Source organism: Mandrillus leucophaeus, unplaced genomic scaffold, assembly GCF_000951045.1.
Source record: "Mandrillus leucophaeus isolate KB7577 unplaced genomic scaffold, Mleu.le_1.0 Scaffold106, whole genome shotgun sequence".
NCBI lineage: Eukaryota > Metazoa > Chordata > Mammalia > Primates > Cercopithecidae > Mandrillus > Mandrillus leucophaeus.
In genome coordinates this window covers 1,735,651-1,757,528 of record NW_012098765.1, presented here as the reverse complement: position 1 = coordinate 1,757,528, position 21,878 = coordinate 1,735,651, and the positions used below count along the sequence as shown (strand labels likewise).

Sequence of the window (21,878 nt, the reverse complement as noted above, 5' to 3'; positions counted from 1 at the left end):
GAGAATGGCATGAACCCGGGAGGCGGAGCTTGTGGTGAGCAGAGATTGTGCCCCTGCACTCCAGCCTGGGCAACAGAGTGAGACTCTGTCTCCAAAAAAAAAAAATACAAAAATTAGCCAGATGTGGTGGCGGGCACCTGTAATCCCAGCTACTTGGGAGACTAAGGTAGGAGAATCACTTGAACCCGGGAGGCAGAGGTTGCAGTGAGCCAAGATCGCGCCATTGCACTCAGTCTGGGCGACAAGAGTGAAACTCCATCTCAAAAAAAAAAAAAAAAAAAAAAAAGATGTTAGTATCAGGACCCTGGAGAGTTGAGACCCCCTAGACTAATGTTTGAATCTTATTTAGGATCCTAGAATGGGGGAGCCAGAAAGAGCCTTCTAAGTCTAATCTGGTATTTCTCATGTTCTGAAGGTTATTGTTCCAGGGGATATTATTAGGGGATTCTCAGAAAAGGGTTCCTTAGTCAAATGTGTCTGGAAAATGTAGCATGTGCTATATCATCTCTTGGAAATTCACTATGCTCGTTAGAACATTAAAGGCTCTGAGAAGTCCTGAATTAAAAAAAAAAACAGCTGTGTGTCAAGCCTCAAGCCAGGTGCGCTGGCTCACACCTGTAATTCCAACACTTTGGGAGGCCAAGGTAGTAGGATCATTTGAGACCAGGAGTTCCAGACCAGACTGGGCAACATAGTGAGACCCCTTCTCTACAAAAAATTTAAAAATTAGCCAGGCGTGGCTATGACTGCGTACATGCACACACCTATAGTTAAAGCTACTCAGGAGACAGAGGTAGGAGGATCACTTGAGCCCAGGAGTTTGAGGGTGCAGTAAGCTATGATTGCATCACTACACTCCAGCCTGGGTGACAGTGTAAGACCCTGTCTCAAAGGAAAAAAAAAACTAAAAAGTAGGTCAGGGCATAGTGGCTCGTGCTTGTAATCCTAGCACTTTAGGAGGCCAAGGCAGGAGGATCACTTGAGCCTAGGAATCCAAGACTAGCCTGGGCAACATAGTGAGACCCCTGTTGTCTTAGAAAAAATTAAAATTTGACTGAACACAGTGACATGCCTGTAGTCCCAGCTACTCAGAAGACTGAGTCAGGAGGATCACTTGAGCCCAGGAGTTCGAGGCTGCAGTAAGCTATGATTGTGCACTGCAGTCCAGCCTGGGCGACAGGAAGACTTTGCCTCAAAAATAAAAACAGGCCGAGTGTGATGGCTGTTACATGCCTGTAATCCCAACACTTTGGGAAGATTGCTTGAGTACAGGAGTTCAAGATCAGCCTGGGCAACATAACCCTGTCTCTTTAAAAAATAAAAATATTACCTGAGCGTGGTTGAGCATGGTTGCACATTCCTATAGTCCCAGCTACTCTTTTTTGTTGTTTGTTTGTTTTTGAGACAAAGTCTCACTCTTGTTCCCCAAGCTGGAGTGCAATGGCGTGATCTCGGCTCACTGCAACCTCTGCCTCTCAGATTCAAGCGATTCTCCTGCCTCAGCCTCCTGAGTAGCTGAGATTTCAGGCGCCTGCCACCATGCCTGGCTAAGTTTTGTATTTTTAGTAGAGATGGGGTTTCACCATGTTGGCCAGGCTGGTCTCAAACTCCTGACCTCAGGTGATCTGCCCGCCTCGGCCTCCCAAAGTGCTGGGATTACAGGCATGAGTCACTGAGCCCAGCCAAGTCCCAGCTACTCTTGACGCTGAGGTGGGAGGATGGCTTGAGCTAGGAAGTTGAGGCTCCAATGAGCCGTGGTGGCACCACTGCATTCCAGCCTGGGCAACAGTAAGCCTCTGTCTCCAAAAAAAAATTTTTTTTAATTAAATTTAAAAACCTTGTGTCGTCTTGGGCTGGTGTTGCTGAAAATATTTTTTTTAATAAAAAATAGACAAAAAACCTTGTGTTGTATTGTTTAAACTTAGGATTTTCCAAGCATGTTAAGTATATATTTTTATAGAACAAAGTTCCCCGTGTTGCCAACTCTCTCCTTCCTTTTTTTTTTTTTTTTTGTTGAGACAGAGTCTTGCTCTGTTGCCCAGGCTAGAGTGCAGTGGCACGATCTTGGCTTACTGCAAGCTCCGCCTCCCAAGTTCAAGTGATTCTCCTGCCTCAGCTTCCCAAGTAGTTGGGACTACAGTTATGCCACCACGCCCAGCTAATTTTTTGTGTGTTTTTAGTAGACATGGGGTTTCACTATGTTGGCCAGGATGGTCTCGATCTCCTGACCTCGTGATCCGCCCACCTCGGCCTTCCAGAGTGCTGGGATTACAGGTGTGAGCCACCACGCCTGGCCTCTCCTCCCCATTTTATAGATTGAGGAGTTGGCTTGTCCGATGGCAGAGCTGGGGCTAGAACCTAGGAAACTTGCTCCCAGGCTAGTCCTTTTGGTAAATAAGCAGCATTCCTTATCATTTGTGCCTTACTATTTGGAAAGCAGGGTCCCACTATTGAGAACTGATGGAGCCCGGACTGATCCCCAGTTTTGTGCTGCTCTTACTGTTTTGTGGCCCCCCAGTGCCTTTTCTTAGTGTATCTGGTTGATTTTGTCTAATGCCATTTTGGTTCATCCACAAAGTTAAATCCCCAGACATTTCTTGTGGGTGGCTCAGAACTTTAATGAATGTAGGTTAAACTGCAGATTTGTGTCAGGCTCTGTGAGACTTGTAGGATCATTCAGCCCCAGGAGAATATTTTCTGTGCCGTTATCCACAGACATTCATCAGGAGCCCTGTGTGAGCCCAATCTATTGCTGGGAACCAGGGAGGCTCTCTTCAGGATGGCTGAGCACCATCCCTGCCCTAGAGAACCAGGAGCCTTTTCCGAGTGATGTGATCCACATGCCAAAGCTGGGGAATGATCCAAAATGGTCTGGGGTTGAATGCAGAAATGAGTAGATGTGAATGAGCCTCGGCATCAGGGATTAACACTGTGGGAGAAATTAAGCTAGCCTACATCTATAGTTTGCTCTTGGTTCGGCACTGATTCCTGGAGTCTGCCTGAGACTAGGACTTACCCATGGTCCACAGCATGGTATCCCATCCTGACTTTCTGTTAGTGGTATGACTTAAAGAGGTTATTGCACCTATGGGATGGCTTAACCGGAGTGATTCTGGCCTCTGTGGGTAGGGCAACTAAAGCCCGTAGAGTTAGCTGCAGGACCACAATACCCTGTTGAATTCATCCTCTCCCCCTCCCTTGCTAGACTGAAGGAGCTTTGTAAGAACTGAGGTGAGAGGTTCTTCGGGAGGAGAAATTGGAGAATGTAGGGTCATGGCATCTCAGATCCTAGCCCTGTTCTCCAGTACGGCCTCCTTGGTTGGCTCAACAGGCTTCTATTGAACTCAGCAAGCTGCCTGTGCCCAGCCCTTCATCACTGTAGTGAGGATCCTGCTCACATCTCCCAAGGGAAAAGGGACCAGAAAAGTGATAGCTGGGGAGCTTGCAAGTGTCTTGACCGTCTGAATTTGTCCTGACAATAGAAATGAAGACAGAGATGAAGCAAGGAGCACCCACCAGCTTCCTCCCGCCTGAAGCTTCTCAACTCAAGCCAGACAGGCAGCAATTCCAGAGTCGAAAGAGGCCTTATGAAGAAAACCGGGGACGGGGGTACTTTGAGCACCGAGAGGATAGGAGGTGGGTGTATGAGGCAGCAGTCACCCTTGCTCTGGTAGGTCTCTATATCCATAGCCTCGTGCTTGCTGGGGACATTTGCACTAATCTAGAGGGGCTGAGTAGAGATTCCCTCTGCTTTCACACTCTTTCTGTTCCTTCCTGTGCTTACTACCAGATTCAACTTTCCTAAACTTTTGGTCCTTCCCCCAGTTCCTCCCTTCTTACCTGCAGGGTAACTTGTAAATATCTTAGACTTTTCATGTGTGAGATGCCAGCCTGCCTCTTCTGTCCTTTGCCTTACTGCCCCTGCAGTCAGCTGCTTGATATCTGTAATGAAAGAAAGATCTGTTTCCTAACACTACTCCCAAACACACATCCTCTTCCCATTCATCCACTCGTTCAGTCAGCTCTCACAGTGCTGTCACGAAGTGCCCACTCTTGGGCTGGACACTAGCAACATAAAGATGGGCAGTGAGTTTTGCCTTCTGTTGTTCCAGTATGGGGACTCAGACACATACATAAGTAAGCCACAACCTCTGAGGTGAGTAGTCAGGATGCAGGTAAGTTTCAGGAGCTCAGAAGAGGCAGCAGCCTCTGCTTTGGTCATTTCTCTTCCCTAACAAGCCCTTCCTTCCTTTCCCTCCAGACCAAGTCCTTTCCTTCCCTCCTTCCTTCCTTCCTTCCTTCAGCTCCTATCTGAAGCCTTTTGCAATTATGAAAACTAGCAATGGCCACTGTACTCACCTGGATTAGTCATCTGACACATTCTGTTTCCTATCTGGCAGAGTCCACCTTCTAACTAGCTTGTTACTCTCTGAGACAGGGCCTGGATCTCCCAGGCTATGACTTAAGTTAGGACATGGAGCCCACCTCATATGGTGTTCTTCCACTGCTTGCCACAGAGCAGAGGCCTAGAAGCTACTTGCTGATGGAGAGCAGAGGAAGAACACTCGCTCTGATCCTGGGCTGGCAGGGAAAGTTTCGTAGAATGGACTTAACATGTGATGAGCACAGACTCATGAGATGAGTCTCATGAGTCTCCTTCATGAGTGGGACCCTGGGCAAGTCATTCTGCTTCTCTGAGCTGCTCTTCAGGAAAGAGACTCATCTGTGTTAGCCCTGGCCTGGCGAGGCCAGAGGGGCCCTCCACCAGAGGGAAGGCTGCTGCTGGGAGAGTCAGCAGCCAAATGGGCATGGGCTCTCCATCTGTGCAAGCAGTACACTGTGACCACCCAGACTGTCCAGGCAGGACCCTGAGTGTTATTAGACTCTACCTTTCTACCCTTCTTCCTCATTCCTGTACAGCAGAAACCAACAGTGTTCAGTCCCTTTTTTAGTGTTTTGGTAGGAAAATGAATATCATTTATAATTTAGGACACTGAAAAAAATGGGTCATCTCAAATTCTCTCAGATGTAGGATTTTAAGAAGACTGGTACATGGATAGATAGTAATTATTGGGATTTATCTAGGCTCTTGCACATGCCCCTTCCTGGACAGCACCCTTTTGAGATACCACAGCCTCCAAACAGTAACAGAGATCAGTGTGGAAGTGGTTGTCAACATGCAGAGGGTATGGATTAGAATCTTAGGGTGTAAAAAAAGAGCAAAAAAGTTCCCTAAATGATTCTGATGCCCCCTTCAGCAGAGCATGCCCTCTCCAATCCCTGTCTCCACCCTAGGCATTGATGGTCATTGCTCTCATTGCAAGGATGTATGGTTCCAGAGTTCTTTTGCCCACTTCTGTGGGAAGAAATGGAGATTCAGGAAGCAGTCTGGAGGCCACTTGTAGATTATAGCAGAACATTCATTTTCTTTCCTTTGTGCTCATGTATTGTTCTTGTGTGACTTAACCCCCGTTTCTAATACAGGGGCCGCTCTCCTCAGCCTCCTGCTGAAGAGGATGAAGATGACTTTGATGATACCCTTGTTGCTATTGACACCTGTAAGTCTTTGGAGTGCCCATCTAATTCTGCCTTATAGTCAGTATGGGGAAATTGTGTCTTGACCTTCACCAGAATCCCTGCCAGGCACCGTCCAAAGACACTGTTAGTCCACATGTGACACACAGCTTAGCTCTGGAGCAAGAGTCCTGGTTTGGAGGCAGAAGACCTACTCCCAACTCTAGCAGTGGGACCCTGGGCAAGTCATTCTATTTCTCTGAGCTTCCCTTCAGTTAATTCTGTCGCAATAACCTCAGAGGACTTTCAGGGAGACTCCTCAGTGGATACAGGAGCAATTTGGAAAACCCTGAACTGCCCTGTACACACAGAGGTCGTCATCTAATCAGGAAGGGAATCTGAGTGCTGCTGGGGAAACTTAACTCTTTGACAACCAGTTCCCGTTTCCATCAGCTGCTCATGTTCTTGGTGAAACCAATGCCACTGCGTCCTCTGAGGCACAAACCTGGCCCACCCTGCTCTCTGTCCTCCAGTTCAGCTTTCTTTCCACCGGATAAGTGGCTTTCACCTTCGCTGCGCATCTGAGCATTTGGAGGATTTCTTATAAAGGTCCTTTTCCTCAGACCTCCTAGTCAGAGTCTAATGAAGAGCCTGTGAATCTAAATTTTTATATGCACCCAGAAGCCCAGTCAGGTCTGAGAACACTGCACTTCTCAACAGAGCAGAAGATAAGCAGCAATTTATTCATCTATTTCTACAGAAGCTTATGTTTATAAAGCACTGGCTACATGCTTTTGTAAGAGATAAAGATATATACAGTCTCTAATATCGCAAGCTCTCAAAGACAAAATCTACCCAAAGTAGAGGTAAACATTGTTTAAAAAGTGTTGGGGGGCAGTGGTTCATGAGGCAGTGTCTGATGAAATGGAAATGTACCGACCACAGTGGTCAGCTTTCAGAGAAAGGAGAGTGCCTCATGGGAGGGATGGTCAGGAAAGGCTTTCTTGGAGGCATGACTGGCTGCTTGAATATTGAGAAGGGTAAGAGCAACAGTAGGAAAATCCTAGGCCTATGAGAGGAATTAGGAGCCTATGGGGCACCTGGGCATTGGTTCCTGGGTGGCAGGTGTGGATCAGGGTCAGATCCCTGTATAGCTGTTGGAAACAGAAGTCTGGTTCCCAACTTGATAGAATTAGCACAGAGGGCGGTGGGAATATATGGTGGTGGTGATCAACCTTTTTGTATTCTAAAATCTAGTTTGAGTCTGGGCAACATGGCAAAACCCTGTCTACGAAGAATATAAAAATCACCCGGGCATGGTGGTATATCCCTGTAGTCCCAGCTACTCAGGAGGCTGCGGTGGGAGGATGGCTTAAGCCCCCAAGATGTGTTCACTTGTGTACTCCTGGTCAGCACTTGGGGAACTTCCCTCTGCCTGTTTCTTAGGACTTTTAAAACGTCAACCAGGTCGGGCATGGTGGCTCACGCCTGTAATCCCAGCATTTTGGGAGGCTGAGGCGGGCAGATCACCTGAGGTCAGGAGTTTGAGACCAGCCTGGCCAACATGGAGAAACCCTGTCTTTACTAAAAAATACAAAATTAGTCAGGTTTGGTGGTACATGCCTGTAATCCCAGCTACTCAGGAGGCTGAGGCAAGAGAATCGCTTGAACCTGGGAGGCAGAGGTTGGGGTGAGCCAAGATCACATCATTGCACTCCAGCCTGGGCAAAAAGAGCAAAACTCCGTCTCAACAAAACAAAACAAAAACATGAACCAACTGGGCTTTTTCCTTCACAGATAACTGCGACCTCCACTTCAAAGTGGCCCGAGATCGGAGTAGTGGCTATCCGCTCACAATTGAGGGCTTTGCCTACCTGTGGTCAGGAGCCCGTGCCAGCTATGGGGTCAGAAGGGGCCGTGTGTGCTTCGAGATGAAGGTGAGTAGGAACAAGAGAAGGGGAAGGTCAGAGAGGTCCATCCATTGTAATATCCTGACACCAGCCACCTTGGTCAGAGCTACAACTGGAAAAGAGACTGGATCGTGCAATACTGTGTCCCAGCAGACAAAACTGTGATGAACTCAAGAGAACTACATCATTGCTAAATATCATATCAGAAAAGCAGGCCAACCATACATTGCTTCATCAAGCAGATATTTCCTTGGTGAGAGTTGACCCAGGTATTGTATAGTCAACCAGTGTAGTGATGACATGTTTGTAGAACTGAGAAAATACGTTGTTTGGAAGAAAAGTGATCTAGAAAGAATAGACTCAGGTGTCACTTAGTAAAGGGAGGCCAGAGGGAAAACAGGGCAAAGAACTGCCAGCTTAGGCCAGCATCTGCTGTGATCTCTGCACCGTTCCATGTCAAGTTATGTTTATGAAAATAATACATGCTCATGTTTAACAAAAGTTTAGACAGCACAGAAGAGTTCAGGATAAAACAGGTTATTCTCGCTGGGTGCGGTGGCTTACGCCTGTAATCCCAGCACTTTGGGAGGCTGAGGCAGGTGAATCACGAGGTCAGGAGTTCAATACCAACCTGGCCAAGATGGTGAAACCCCGTCTCTACTAAAAATACAAAAAATTAGCCAGGCATGGTGGTGGGCACCTGCAATCCTAGCTGTTCGGGAGGCTGAGGCAGAGAATTGCTTGAACCCAAGAGGTGGAAGTTGCAGTGAGCCGAGATCATGCCGCTGCACTCCAGCCTGGGCGACAGAGTGAGACTGTCTAAAAACAAGAAAAAAGCCCAGGTTATTCTCATGTCCTCTCAGTCTCCATCCTACTCCCTGGAGGGAACTTCTGTGTTAACAATTTCTTATCTATTTGTGTATCCATACTTACAGATGATAGCTAATACTATAGAGCTCTTTGCATGCACAAGATACAGCACCAGGCTGTTTACATGGATTATCTCCATTAATCCTCATAGTACCGTCTGAAAACAGGTACTGTTAGCCCCAGTTTTTAGAGGTAGAAGCTGAAACACAGAGGGTTATATTTTATTGACCACGACATCACTGATGTAAGTTGCACATTATTTTATGTCCCTCTCATAGAGAAACACTGCCAACTAAATAAACTACACAGTGTTTTCTTTTCTTTTTTTTTTTTTTTTTTTTTTTTTTTTTTGAGATGGAGTTTCACTCTTGTTTCCCAGGCTGGAGTGCAGTGGCATGATCTTGGCTCACTGCAACTTCTGCCTCCCGGTTTGAAGCAGTTCTCCTGCCTCAGCCTCCCCAGTAGCTGGGATTACAGGCATGTGCCACCATGCCCAGCTAATTTTTGTATTTTTAGTAGAGATGGAGTTTCTCCATGTTGGTCAGGCTGGGCTTGAACTCCTGACCTCAGGTGATCTGCCCACCTCGGCCTCCCAAAGTGCTGGGATTACAGGCGTGAGCCACCGCACCCAGCCTACACAGTGCTTTCTCGTCACATTTATTTTGAGATGGATCCTGATTTCAAAGATGTTGAAATGTGTATCTGAAAAGCCAGTGAGGCCATAGGTAGACACGGATATTCGGCAGTCTAGTAGTCTCTTAATACGAAATTAAGTCAGAAGGCTTTTTTTTTTTTTTAACTTTATACTGTATCTTGGACATTTTTTCAATGGCAGTACATTAGCCCAACGTACTGCTTTGCTCCCTTATTTATTTATTTATTTTTTTTTTAAGATGGAGTTTCACTTGTTACCCAGGCTAGAATACAGTGGCGCAATCTCTGCTCACTGCAACCTCTGCCTCCCGGGTTCAAGTGATTCTCCTGCCTCAGCCTCCTGAGTAGCTGGGATTACATGCTAAATTTTAAAAATTAGCATGGCTAATTTTTTGTATTTTTAGTAAAGACAGGGTTTCGCCATGTTGGCCAGGCTGGCCTCGAACTCCTGACCTCAGGTGTTCACCCACCTCAGCCTCCCAACGTGCTGGGATTACAGACGTGAGCCACCATGCCTGGCCTGCTTCACTATAACTGTTGCATCATATTTTGTGGCATGGATATACCATAATCGGTGCCTTATTGATATTTTTTCTAATGTTAAAATATACACACACACATATACACACACATCTAATGCTGCACAGAATGTTGCATACACAAATATATTCACATATACATAGACATACTTGTACACATATTAGCGTTTCTGTAGGATACTGAGTTATAGAGCATGTGCATTTACGGGGTTTTGTTGTTGTTGTATAGATGGGGTCTTGCTATGTTGGCCAGGCTGGTTCCTAACTCTTGGCCTCAAGCCATCCTCCTGCCTTGGCCTCCCAAAGTGTTGGGATTACAGGTGTGAGTCACCATCCCCAGGCATTTACAGTTTTGACAGACTTCTAGATTGCCCTCTAAAGACACTGTACCAGTTTATCTTTCTATCAGATGTTACGAGAGTCTCTTATACTAAAAGATAACTGTATTTTGAAATGCCTCTCTCTGTGGCCCTGTACTCTGCTGATCCATTTGGAGGCCCTGGCTTCTGTTCAGCAGGCTCTTCAGAGCTGCTTAAATGCTTCTTCTCCAGCAAGAAAAGCCATTACTTTCTTTTAATGCCTGATGTGCTTCCTTCCTATATTGCCTCATAACCTACAGCCTCCAGAGAAGCAACCCTGAGCCCTTTTGTCCTCTTTCCTTAGATCAATGAGGAAATCTCTGTGAAGCACCTTCCGTCTACAGAGCCTGACCCCCATGTGGTCCGTATCGGCTGGTCCCTGGACTCCTGCAGCACCCAGCTAGGTAAGGAGGGGTCAGCTATGCAGTCCAGAGAAGAGAGTGACTGTCCCTACCCTTGGATTCTCAAGCCTCCTAAGCTTCCCTTTCTAGTGTCAGACTTAGAATAGAACTAGGGTGAAGTGGAACAGGTACAATGATTAGGTATATGCCACTCTCTCTGTCATGCTGTATTCAACTCAGAGGACTATGGTCATGAAACAACTTTTCTGTGAAGAATCAATTCTTATCCTTCATCTTTTAGGGGAGGGTCCAAAGTTCTCTTTAGGAATCTATTCCCTTTCTGTAAAAAGGATCAGTGTCTCCTGCCCTTAAACCAAGCTGCAGATAAATTCCCAAGCTCCATTAAGTTCTGTCTGTATTTTCTGTCCAGAGCCTAACCTAGAGGAAAAAGGGGAGCAGAGACCAGTGAGGCCAGGGCTAGTTGGGAGAGGGGCAGGGGCTGCCTATTGAAAGATTTTGAATTTTGTGGGTCCCCATCCTCAGACTTCAGTGACCTTCTGGTCCTAAGTAACTGATTATTCTGACCAATTCTGACACCTTCTGCCTTCCATTTATGATCATACAAATGTTTCAATTATGAAAATAATATGTGTTGCTTATAAGAATTCAGGCCATACAGAAAGGGAAAAATGAAAATCCTTCCTAAACTTGTGAGATAAACTAACCAATGTTAACATTCCATATGTAGTCTTCTGGACATTTTTTTTTTTGTACATATTCAAGCTGGATCACACTAGGACTACCTTGTATAGCCTTGTTTTAATATATAATGGGCATATTTTTGTAAATAAATACAGCTTTTTGACTACTGCGTAATTTTCCATTTTATAATTGCATTATTAAACCAGTCCCCTTCTGTAGCTCATTTAAATTCATTGCAAATTTTTGCTGTTTTAACACTTGAGCCATTATCCTGGTCCGTAATTGCCTGACCGCTTAAGACTAATCTTTAAAAGTAGATATATTCGCACTCATAAGTGTTTGTTTAAAAAATGTGTTCACATGAACTTAGAGAGTGGATTAATAGATGATGGAGACTCAGAAGTGTTAGGGGGTAGCAAGGGGGAGGAGGATGAGAAATTGGTTAATGGGTACAATGTACGTTTTTTAGGTGATGAATACCCTAAAAGCTTGACCACTATGCAATCTGTGCATGTAACAAAATTGCACATGTACCCCACAAATTGGTACCTCCTCAAAAAGGTAGATATATTACCACAAAAAAAAAAAGACTCATAGGTCATCTCATTTTATCTCTGTCTCCGTTTTGAGATGTAGGTGGTGGCAGTTGATAGGGATGGGAAACAGCCCAGAAGGGTCAAGCACCATATCCAGGGTCACACAGCTGGTTCGTAGGAGAACCAGGCCTGGTATTCATGCTTGTCGGCCCCTGCTTTACTAGCAGCATACTCTTTGGGTTCTGCCCAGGAATCTCTAGGTCAGGTGTCAGCCAGAGCCCTTGGGATCTCTCAGTCATATCACATCAGCACCCAATTCTGTAACCTGAGGAAATACAGTACCTTTCCTAGGGGTCAGTCCTCATGGTCTCGAGGAGCAAAATCCAGCCCCTTCACTGATTTCTACCAGGAGTAGACTGGACTGAATATTGGGTGTCACAAGGAAGGGTTGCATCTCAGCATATGATTCTCCTCCATCCCAGCTCCTGTCTTCCTTTCCTCCCTTTCTTTTCAAATTTCCCTTCTGTGCAGAGTAATTCAGTTGAGCTACTCCCAGACTGGACAACGAAACCCATCAAGCCCTCCAAAGTTCATCATTAAGGGCTTCCTTTCACCCTTCCCCATCCCTATATTAAAAAGGCATCTGATTAATAAAACCAGTAAAGAAAATTATTTTTTTCTTCAAAAATAAAAGTATGTGGCAGCCATTGAGGCTGTTATGACCATCGCAGGTTTAACCTGCCTTTGCCTATTTCTTCCGTCAGGCGAAGAGCCTTTCTCCTATGGCTATGGAGGCACTGGGAAGAAGTCCACCAATAGCCGGTTTGAAAACTACGGAGACAAGTTTGCAGAGAACGATGTGATTGGCTGCTTTGCGGTGAGTGCTAGCAGCCTGTGGGAGTTGGCAGAACCAGATGTTGGGCTACAGACTTCTTTTTCAGGATACCTCTATCCATTGTCTGCCCCATATCCAGCCACTCTCGCCATACTTCTTTGTCTCTGCTTGACAGACTGGAATGTTTACTGTCATTTTGTGGGAAATTCTGTCATTCCATCTCCTCTGGTCTCGTGTGCAAAGTTTTCGGATGACACTCTGAAGAGGTTTGCAGACTTCAGGTGTGCATAGCCTTCCTCCATTCCTAGGTACCAGAGTGACATTTTCTAAACAAACCTAGGAATTTCTTATCTTTCGTTGCTAGGAAATAGCCTGTCTGCTCTTGAAGGCAGTGGTATTGGCTCTTGCCCCATGTTGGCATCATCTTATCCCAAAACTTCTCCCTTTCTTCATCTCACATTGGTTGAGCCAGGCTTCCTACAATGAACTGCCTTCTGGAAGAGTAGAGATGATGCAAAACAGAACAGCTGCTGCTGCCATACTTCAGTCTTTGAGAGCAGTGACCAGCAGTCACCATGCTGTGCAATATGGCTGTCAGCTCTGGGCTGGATTCCCTGGACCCAGTTCTGTTCTTCCACTCAAGCCCTGGGCAATTTACACTCCTTGTTTTTCAGTTCCCTCTAAATGAGAATCTTTGCCCCTACCTCAGAATTTCGTATGGAGTCATTAAGTTAATCCTTTAAAAGCACTTATAATAATGCCTGACACACAGTAAGTGCTCAGTAAATATGACTTAATACTGTTAACATTAGGAGTTATAAGAGATGTTTGTAAAATGTGCTATGAGGCCCCAGAGGAAGTGCCTACCCAGACGGATTCATCCTCTGAGGCTTGTTCTTTTGCCTTCCTTCATATTTGTACACACATACTCTTTTTTTTTTTTTTTTTTTTTTTGAGATGAAGTTTCGCTCTTGTTGCCCAGGCTGTAGAGCAATGGTGCGATCTCGGCTCACTAGTATCTCCGCCTCCTGGGTTCAAGCTATTCTCCTGCCTCACCTTCCTAAGTAGCTGGGATTACAGGCATGCACCACCATGCCCGACTAATTTTGTAGTTTTGGTAGAGACGGGGTTTCTCCATGTTGGTCAGGCTGGTCTTGAACTCCTGACCTCAGATGATCTGCCCGCCTTAGCCTCCCAAAGTTCTGGGATTACAGGTGTGAGCCACCACTCTGGGGCCCTTCTTCTTTTTTTAACTTTGAGATAAATTCAAACTCAGAGAAAAGCTTGAGAATAAAGAATTCTTATAGGGCCTTATCCAGATTCTAACATTTGCCACATTTGCTTTACCATTTTCATGTTTATGGTGTACATACACATAGAGTTAACTCTTCAACAACACGTGTTTGAATTTCTCTGGTTCACTTATGTGCAGATTTTTTTCAATAAATATATTGGAAACTTCTTTGGAGATCTGCAACAATTTGAAAAAACAGACAAATCATATAGCCTAGAAATATCAGTAAGATTAAGAAAAAGTTAAGCATGTCATGAATGCATAAAATATAAGTAGATACTAGTCTATTTCATCATTTACTAGCATAAAATATCCACAAATCTATTACAAAAAGTTAAAACTTATCAAAACTTGTGCACACAAACACAGACTACATGGTACCATTCACAGTTGAGAGAAATGTAAACAAACATAATAGTACAGTATTAAATCATAATTGCTTTTCCTTTGTTTTTTGTTTTGTGTTTTTTGAGACAGATTCTTTCTCTGTCACCCAGCCTGGAGTCTCGTGGCACGATCTCAACTCACTGCAACCTCCAACTCCAGGGTTCAAGTGATTCTTGTGCCTCAGCCACCCGAGTAGCTGGGATTTTTTGTTTGTTTTGTTTTGAGACGGAGTCTTACTTTGTTGCCTAGGCTGTATAGCACAGTGGCGCAATCTCGGCTCACTGCAACCTCTGCCTCCCGGGTTTAGGAGATTCTCCTGCCTCAGCCTCCTGAGTAGCTAGGATTACAGGCGCATACCACCATGCCTGGCTAATTTTTGTATTTTTAGTAGAGATGAGGTTTCACCATGTTGGCTAGGCTGGTCTTGAACTTCTGACCTTAGGCGATCCACCCGCCTCGGCCTCCCAAAGTGCTGGGATTACCAAGTGTGAGCCACTGCACCTGGCCTAATTTTTGTATTTTTAGTAGAAATGGGGTTTTACCGTGTTGGCCAAGCTGGCACTGTGTGTTGTACATCTTCATGTGAGCAGTTCTTTTCAGTAAATTGTGTATCACAGTAAAAAGTGATCTCTCGCAATTCTTGTGTATTTTTTAATTATGTTTACTGCAATATTGTAAGCCTTGAGTAACACCATGGGATCCAAACAAAGTGCCACTAGTGATGCTGCAAGTGTTTCTCAGAAACAAAAAAGTTATGACATTACAAGAAAAACTTGAATTGCTTGATATGCACTGTAGATTGAGGTCTACAGCTGTAGTTGCCTGCCATTTCAAGATTAATCCAGCGTAAGGACCACTGTAAAAAAAAAAAAAGAAAACGTTCCTGAAGCCATCACTACTGCTATGCTAGCAGGCGCTAAAACCTTGCACTTTTTATCATATATTGAGAATGCAGGGCGGACACTGTGACTCACACTTGTAGTCCCAGCACTTTGGGAGGCCAAGGTGGGCAGATCGCTTGAGCCCAGGAGTTGAAGACCAGCTTGGGCATCATGGCGAAAACAAACTTTTAGTATTTTATAAACATAAAAATTAATTGGGTGTGGTGGTGCACACCTGTAGTCCCAGATACTCAGGAGGCTGAGGATCGCTTGAGCCCAGGAGGTTGAGGCTGCAGTGGGGTATGATTGTCCCACTGCACGCCAACCTGGATGACAGAATGAGACCCTGCCTCAAAAATAAATAAATAAATAAATAAATAAATAAATAAATAAATAAATACTGCAGTTTTGTGTAGGTACAGGGTGGCTATAAGAAAGGCATACCTGCCAGGTGCAGTGGCTTACGCCTGTAATTCCAACACTTTGGGAGGCCGAGGCAGGCGGATCACGAGGTCAGGAGATCTAGACCATCTTGGCTAATACAGTGCAACCCCATCTCTACTAAAAATACAAAAAATTAGCCGGGCGTGGTGGCAGGCGCCTGTAGTCCCAGCTATTAAGGAGGCTGAGGCAGGAGAATGGCGTGAACCTAGGAGGCGGAGCTTGCAGTGAGCCGAGGTCGCGCCACTTCCCTCCCTCCTAGGCAACAGAGAGATACTCTTTCTCAAAAAAGAAAAAAAAGAAAGGCATACCTATAGGCTATAATTCAAGAAAAGTGAAATCATTATATGACAACATAAAGCAAAAGAAAGGTGAAAGATCTAAAGCTGCTGAATTTAATGCCAGCAAAGGATGGTTTAATAACTTTAGAAAGAGGTGTGGCTTAAAAATTGTTAACAGGAAAGGCAGCTTCTGCCAATCAAGAGGCAACAAACAAGTTCCCAGGCATCATTAAGATATAATTGAAGAGAAAGGACATCTGCCTGAACAGATTTTTAATGCGGAGTGCAGTGGTATGATCTCAGCTCACTGCAACCTCCGCCTCCCCAGTTCATGCTATTCTACCTCAGCAACCCAAGTAGCTGGGATTACACATGTGCGCCACCACACCCAGCTAATATTTGTATTTTTTGTAGAGATGGGGTTTCACCAAATTCCTGAGCTCAAGCAGTCTGCTGTCCTTGACCTTCCAAAGTTCTGGGATTGTAGGCCGGAGACACCACGCCCAGCAAATTCTGTCAGATTTACGATCAGGACTGTTGTTACTTATAAAGCTGGTAACTCTCAAGCCCCAAATCCTCAACACCAGTTGCCAGTCTTTTGGTTGTACTACAAGAAGGTGTGGACAATGAAAATACTTTTTCTAGATTGGTTCCATTGATGCTTTGTTTCTGAAGTTAGGAAATACCTTTCCAATATGTGGTTCCCTTTTAAAGTTCTTTTGATGTTGGAGAATGCCACCAAGAACCCCATGAGTTTAGTACAGAAGGGGTCAAAGTGGTTTACTTGTCCCTAAACAATGGTCTAACCCTTGAACTTTGCAGGGGTTGGGGCACCAACCCCCGTGTAATCAAAAATCCACGTATAGTTTTTGACTCCCTAAAACTTAACTACTGGCTGAGTGCAGTGGCTCACACCTGTAATCCCAGTACTTTGGGAGGCTAAGCTGGGCGGTTCACTTGGGCCCAGGAGTTCAAGACCAGCCTGGGCAACACAAGGAAACCCTGTCTTTACCAAAAATGGAAATAAAAATTAGCTGGGCCTGGTGGCACATGCCTGTGGTTCCAGCTACTCAGGAGACTGAGGTGGGGGGGAAAAAAAAGCAAACTAATAGCCTACTGATAACATAAACAGTCAATTAACACGTAGACTAGTGTCTACTTTTTTTTTTTTTTTTGAGACGGAGTCTCGCTCTGTCGCCCAGGCTGGAGTGCAGTGGCCGGATCTCAGCTCACTGCAAGCTCCGCCTCCCGGGTTTACGCCATTCTCCTGCCTCAGCCTCCCGAGTAGCTGGGACTACAGGCGCCTGCCACCTCGCCCGGCTAGTTTTTTTTTGTATTTTTTAGTAGAGACGGGGTTTCACCGTGTTCGCCAGGATGGTCTCGATTTTCTGACCTCGTGATCCGCCCATCTCGGCCTCCCAAAGTGCTGGGATTACAGGCTTGAGCCACCGCGCCAGACCCTAGTGTCTACAATTTTTATGCACTCGTGACATACCTAACTTTTCCTTATTTTTTTTTTTTTTTCGGTATTTCTAGTCATAGGAATCTGAGAGTTTTTTCAAATTGTTGCGAGTGTCCAAAAAATATTTTCAGTATATTTATTGAATGAAAAAAGTGTGCATGTAAGTGGACCTGCCCAGCTTGAAGCCAGTGTTGTTCAGAGTCAGCTGTGTTTTCATCTGACCCATTTGAGAGGAGGTTGCATATATCGTGCCTTCATTACTTCGGTCTGTATTCCTTCCTCCTTTTTTTTTAAATAAATGAGACAGGGTCTTGCAGCATTTTCACAGGCAGTGATCCCTCTTCTGATCAGCATGAGAATTTTGACTTGCTTTGTTTCCTGCCTTGGCTAGTTCACCCCTCCTTAGGCAACCTGATGGTCCCTGACTCTCAGGAGGTCACCATATCAATGCCAAACTTAGTGTGGATAGCTGATCGACATAGTGCACTACAGCCCAGAACTGGGCTCAAGCCATCCATCCCAACTTAGTGGCTGGGACTGCAGGTGCACAGCACTGTGCCAGGCTTGGTGTCTGCTCTTTTTTTTTTTTTTTTTTTGAGAGAAGTCTTGCTCTTGTCTCCCAGGTTTGAGTGCAATGGCTTTATCTCGGCTCACTGCAACCTCCGCCTCCTGGGTTCAAACGATTCTCCTGCCTCTGCCTCCCAAGTAGCTGGGATTAAGGCGCCTGTCACCACGCCCGGCTAACTTTTGTATTTTTTAGTAGAGACGGGGTTTCACCATGTTGGCCAGGCTGGTCTCCAACTCCTGAGCTCAGATGATCCGCCCGCCTCGGCCTCCCAAAGTGCTGGGATTACAGGCATGAGCCACCATTCCTGGTTGGTGTGTATTCTTTTTTTGAGACGGAGTCTTGCTCTGTCACCTAAGCTGGAGTGCAGTGGCGTGATCTCGGTTCACTGCAGCTTCTGCCTCCCAGGTTCAAGTGATTCTTTTACCTCAGCCTCCCAAGTAGCTGGGATCACAGGTGCACACCACTATACCTAGCTAATTTTTGTATTTTTAGTAGACACGGGGTTTCACCACGTTGGTCAGGCTGGTCTCGAACTCCTGACTTTGTGATCCACCCGCCTTGGCCTCCCAAAGTGCTAGGATTACAGGCGTGAGCCACCACACCCGACTGATTCTTAAGAGTAAAGATATTAATGACAGTAAAGTTATTACATTTAAAACTTGATATAATGCTATTATCTACTATACATTCAAATTTTGTCACTTGTTCCAACAATATTCTTTCATCCAGCTGATTTTCTAGTTCAGGATCTGATCTGATTTGGGATCACATTGCATTCTCTTGCCATGTGTCTTTAGTCTCATTTAGCCTGAAACAGTGTCTCAGCCTTTCTTTGCGTTGCAGGATCTCAATATCTTTTTTTTGTTTTGTTTTTGAGACAGAGTTTCGCTCTGTCACCCAGTCTGGAGTGCAGTGGCGCAATCTCAGCTTACCACAACCTCTACCTCCCAGGTTCAAACGATTCTTCTGCCTCAGCCACCCGAGTAGCGGGGACTACAGGTGCGCACCACCACACCTGGCTAATTTCTGCATTTTTAGTAGAGACAGGGTTTCACTGTGTTGGCCAGGCTGGTCTCGAACTCCCGACCTCAGGTGATCCACCTGCCTTACCTCCCAAAGTGCTGGGATTATAGGTGTCAGCCACTGCGCCTGGCCCTCAATATGTTTTTAATAAAACATTTTTAAAATGAAAACTGTGTTTATACTCTACAAATTGTTCGGTTTTAAACCTTGGATTTTTTTCCCATGTAACAGTAAATCTTGGCCATCTTTCCCTGTCCACATAGACAATATATAGATCTAGCTCAGTCAAAATTATTTCTTAATAGTTAATCATTGTCAATTGATTTTTTCAAGAATAGGGTTTCCAAAAAAAAAAAAAAAAGGAATCGTAAAAGGGGATACAGTGTAAAGTCTTCTCTAGACACCCACCCCCGCACCCCACCCACCCGTTTTTCATATACACCCTCCCCACTCTTTTTTTTCATCTCTCTCTTTTTTCTTTTTTAAACTTACATGTCTTGGGGATCTTTTTATTTAATTTTTTTTGAGATAGAGTTTTGCTCTTGTTGCCCAGGTTGGAGTGCAATGGCACGATCTCAGCTCACAGCAACCTCTGCCTCCCAGATTCAAGTGATTCTGCCTCAGCCTCCCACATAGCTGGGATTACGGGGATGTGCCATCCCACCCGGCTAATTTTGTAGTTTAGTTTCACCATTTTGGTCAGACTGGTCTCGAACTCCCGACCTCAGGTGATCTGCCCTCCTTGGCCTGCCAAAGTGCTGGGATTATAAGCATGAGCCACCGTGCCCAGCCTTGGTGGGGATCTTCTTATGGCACTACCAAGAGAGCTTCTTTGTACTTTTATATTGTCTGTAGTCATTGTGTAACTACCATAATTGATTTAACCTAGTCCCTTCCTTTAGTGGACATGTCATTACTTTTGCAGCTTTGTATTTAGTGACTGTTTAATGGCTGTCTAGTATTCTGATGCAGGGGTTTGAGTACCCTGCTTTAATTTAGCCCGTCTTCCTGTTAGTGGCTCTGAAAGTTGTTTCCTGGAACAGATAATGCTGCTCATCTTTTTTCCATTTACTGGAGTAACTTGGAGATCTTTTTGTAGCCCCACATATGGATCTCCTGTGCAATTTAGCCACTCCTACTTCCCCATTGGAGCACATTTTGCTGTGCTGGCATGAGCATTTGGCACATACAATTTTGCATTCTTGGGGAATGTATTTCTTCTTGAAAGTTAGATTCTGAGTCAAAGGTATATTTTTAAATTTTGATAGCTACCACCAAGACTACACTCCAAACACGTTGCAGTAATTTAACTTGTCACTGTGTGACAGTGTTTGCCAAAGTCTGTTCTTTCAGGGTATGAGGTTCTTTGGGTATGTGGCAGTATGGAACTCTAGGCCTTGACTCTTGCTTCAACCAGAACATCTCTGCATCCAGTCTTAAGATTCCTTGTATAGTTTTCTTTGTTCAGAAGCTACCACAACTTTAAAAAGGCTCAGAGTGAGGAGTTGGTGGCAGTGTAAAAATCATTGGTCTCCTGGAACAAGACGGGAGGACATTGGTGTCAAATCTCAAGTTCTCAATTTGCAAAACAAAAAGGCAAAACAGCCTTCCCAGTGAAGAACAGAATAACCCATTTCAGCAAACCATAAAGAGTATGATACTTAGAGCCTCGGGATAACAGAAAGAGGTGTGAGACACCAGACTGTAAAAATGGCAGGCTCTGAATTATGCCAGACTTCAGGAGTTTGGGTCTTTAGGCCTGAGACTGACACAGAAGTGTTTTAGCAGGAACAACACAACTCCGCTTGCCTCTTGGTCAGATGGCTCTGTTGGTGGTAGATTAGTTGGTTGAGGGCGCTGGTTTTGTGCATTATGGTAAGTTCATATAGTGAAGCTGGTGGCCATAAGGAAGGCTAACACCTTTACACAGTCATATCTGCTCTCCATGGTCTTTTTTTTTTTTTTTTTTTTTGAGAAGGAGTCTAGCTGTTGCCAGGCTGGAGTGCTGTGGCGCGATCTTGGCTCACTGCAACCTCCAACTCCCTGGTTCAAGCGATTCTCCTGCCTCAGCCTCCTGAGTAGCTGGGATTACAGGCACTCGCCACCATGACTGGCTAATTTTTGTATGTTTAGTGGAGGTGGAGTTTCACCATGTTGGCCAAGATGGTCTTGATCTCTTGACCTCATGATCCGCCCGCCTCGGCCTCCCAAAGTGATGGGATTACAGGCGTGAGCCACTATACCCAGCCGCTCTCCATGGTCTTGACGTGGGCGCATGCTTAGAGATGAACAAGCATGAGGGCGTCTGACACAGAGCTGCGCCCTGTGAGCACTGAGGAGGTTAATGGGGGAGCTGGTCAAGGGAGGGTGCTTCTGTCGCTTCTTGAAGGGCAATTCCGAAGGTGGTCACCTGAATAGAGAAAGAAATTGTACTTTTATATCAGAGACTGAACCTTGTATTTTGCTTCTGTCTGCTATCTAATCTCACATTTTGAGTCTTTTCTTCTCTGAGATGGGCATTTAGAAAAATATTTACCAAAAGTTTTAAAAATATAAATTTTAAAGAGGACAAAAACACTAAGAAAAAAAAAAAGAGCCTCTCATATCCTGCAGCCAAAGCGATGTTTCCAAAACACAGTTTTGAGCAGGCTGCTCCACTATTCAAAGTAAGTCAGAGACTCTGCTCTGCCACCAGCATCAAGTTCAAATTCCTGTGGTAACTTAGAATCCCTCACATGCCAAGGTAGGCCATGTCCCCTCCCAGCACTTCAGTCCCAGCCCCTAATTTCTAGCACAGTGCCTGGCATCTTGCAGTGATAGCTAACATTCCTTGTGTGCTCACTGTGTATTAAATGTATTAGCCCATTTAGCAGAATAAACATAGGCTGTATAAAATATTATTACCTCCCCCCTTTTTTGATAAAGAAACAAGATGAAGTAACAAAGGCCACAAGTTAGTAAATGGTAGAACTGAAGCCATCCACCTTCTAAAATGGGCTGGGCGCAGTGACTCACACCTGTAATCCCAGCACTTTGGGAGACTGAGGCAGGTGGATCACCTGAGGTCAGGAGTTCGAGACCAGACTGATCAACATGGAGAAACCCCATCTCTACTAAAAATACAAAATTAGCTGGACATGGTGGCACATGCCTGTAATCCCAGCTACTTGGGAGGCTGAGGCAGGAGAATCGCTTGAACCTGGGAGGTGGAGGTTGTGGTGAGCTGAGATTGTGCCATTGCACTCCAGCCTGGGCAATAAGAGCGAAACTCTGTCTCAACA

At 45.2% G+C, this 21,878-nt stretch overlaps 1 protein-coding gene across 5 annotated transcripts in view; it reads left to right on the top strand.

The window, feature by feature from the left end:
* HNRNPUL1 (heterogeneous nuclear ribonucleoprotein U-like 1) overlaps positions 1-21,878 on the top strand; it is a 46,509-nt gene that overhangs the window by 7,034 nt on the left and 17,597 nt on the right. For all 5 annotated transcript variants that reach the window (XM_011983309.1, XM_011983302.1, XM_011983292.1 and 2 more), the window contains 5 exons: positions 3,483-3,636; positions 5,485-5,558; positions 7,312-7,451; positions 10,151-10,250; positions 12,190-12,302. In XM_011983309.1, the coding sequence (XP_011838699.1) occupies positions 3,483-3,636; positions 5,485-5,558; positions 7,312-7,451; positions 10,151-10,250; positions 12,190-12,302 (581 nt within the window). The remainder of the gene's footprint in view (positions 1-3,482; positions 3,637-5,484; positions 5,559-7,311; positions 7,452-10,150; positions 10,251-12,189; positions 12,303-21,878) is intronic.